Source organism: Morone saxatilis, unplaced genomic scaffold (assembly GCF_004916995.1).
Source record: "Morone saxatilis isolate NCDOM2014 unplaced genomic scaffold, NCSU_SB_2.0 Contig12, whole genome shotgun sequence".
In the NCBI taxonomy this organism is placed as follows: domain Eukaryota; kingdom Metazoa; phylum Chordata; class Actinopteri; family Moronidae; genus Morone; species Morone saxatilis.
This window is the reverse complement of record NW_023339674.1, coordinates 389,126-389,429: the sequence shown is the minus strand read 5'-3', so window position 1 is coordinate 389,429 and position 304 is coordinate 389,126. Positions and strand designations below refer to the sequence as shown.

Below are 304 nucleotides of genomic sequence, written 5' to 3'. Positions count from 1 at the left end.
ACGTGTTCGTAACAACACGTAACAATATGAAAACGATGTGATAAAATGTTCTCATGTGCCGTCTGTTCTGACCTTGGGGTTCATGATTCCTTCCTCTTTGAAGCGAGCGAAGAACATGTCCATGGAGAACACCTCGCTCCACAGGTAACCGTAGTACTGAGCATCGTAACCGCCGGCCAGGTGCCCGAAGGTCGCCGGCATGTTGGTTCCTGCAGAGAAAGACGGGAAAGAGTTTTATTACACTACGTTTATTTTTGTTTTAATATTATATACTGATCAAAATCATCCATAAAGATACAGTGTA

At 43.4% G+C, this 304-nt stretch overlaps 1 protein-coding gene across 1 annotated transcript in view; it reads right to left on the bottom strand.

Annotated features, from left to right (window-relative positions):
- The window catches only part of thop1 (thimet oligopeptidase 1), a gene marked incomplete at its 5' end in the record, with an annotated part of 7,366 nt that overhangs the window by 696 nt on the left and 6,366 nt on the right, over positions 1–304 (bottom strand). Inside the window, 1 exon segment of the mRNA XM_035653432.1 lies at positions 73–209. Coding sequence (XP_035509325.1) covers positions 73–209 — 137 coding nt within the window.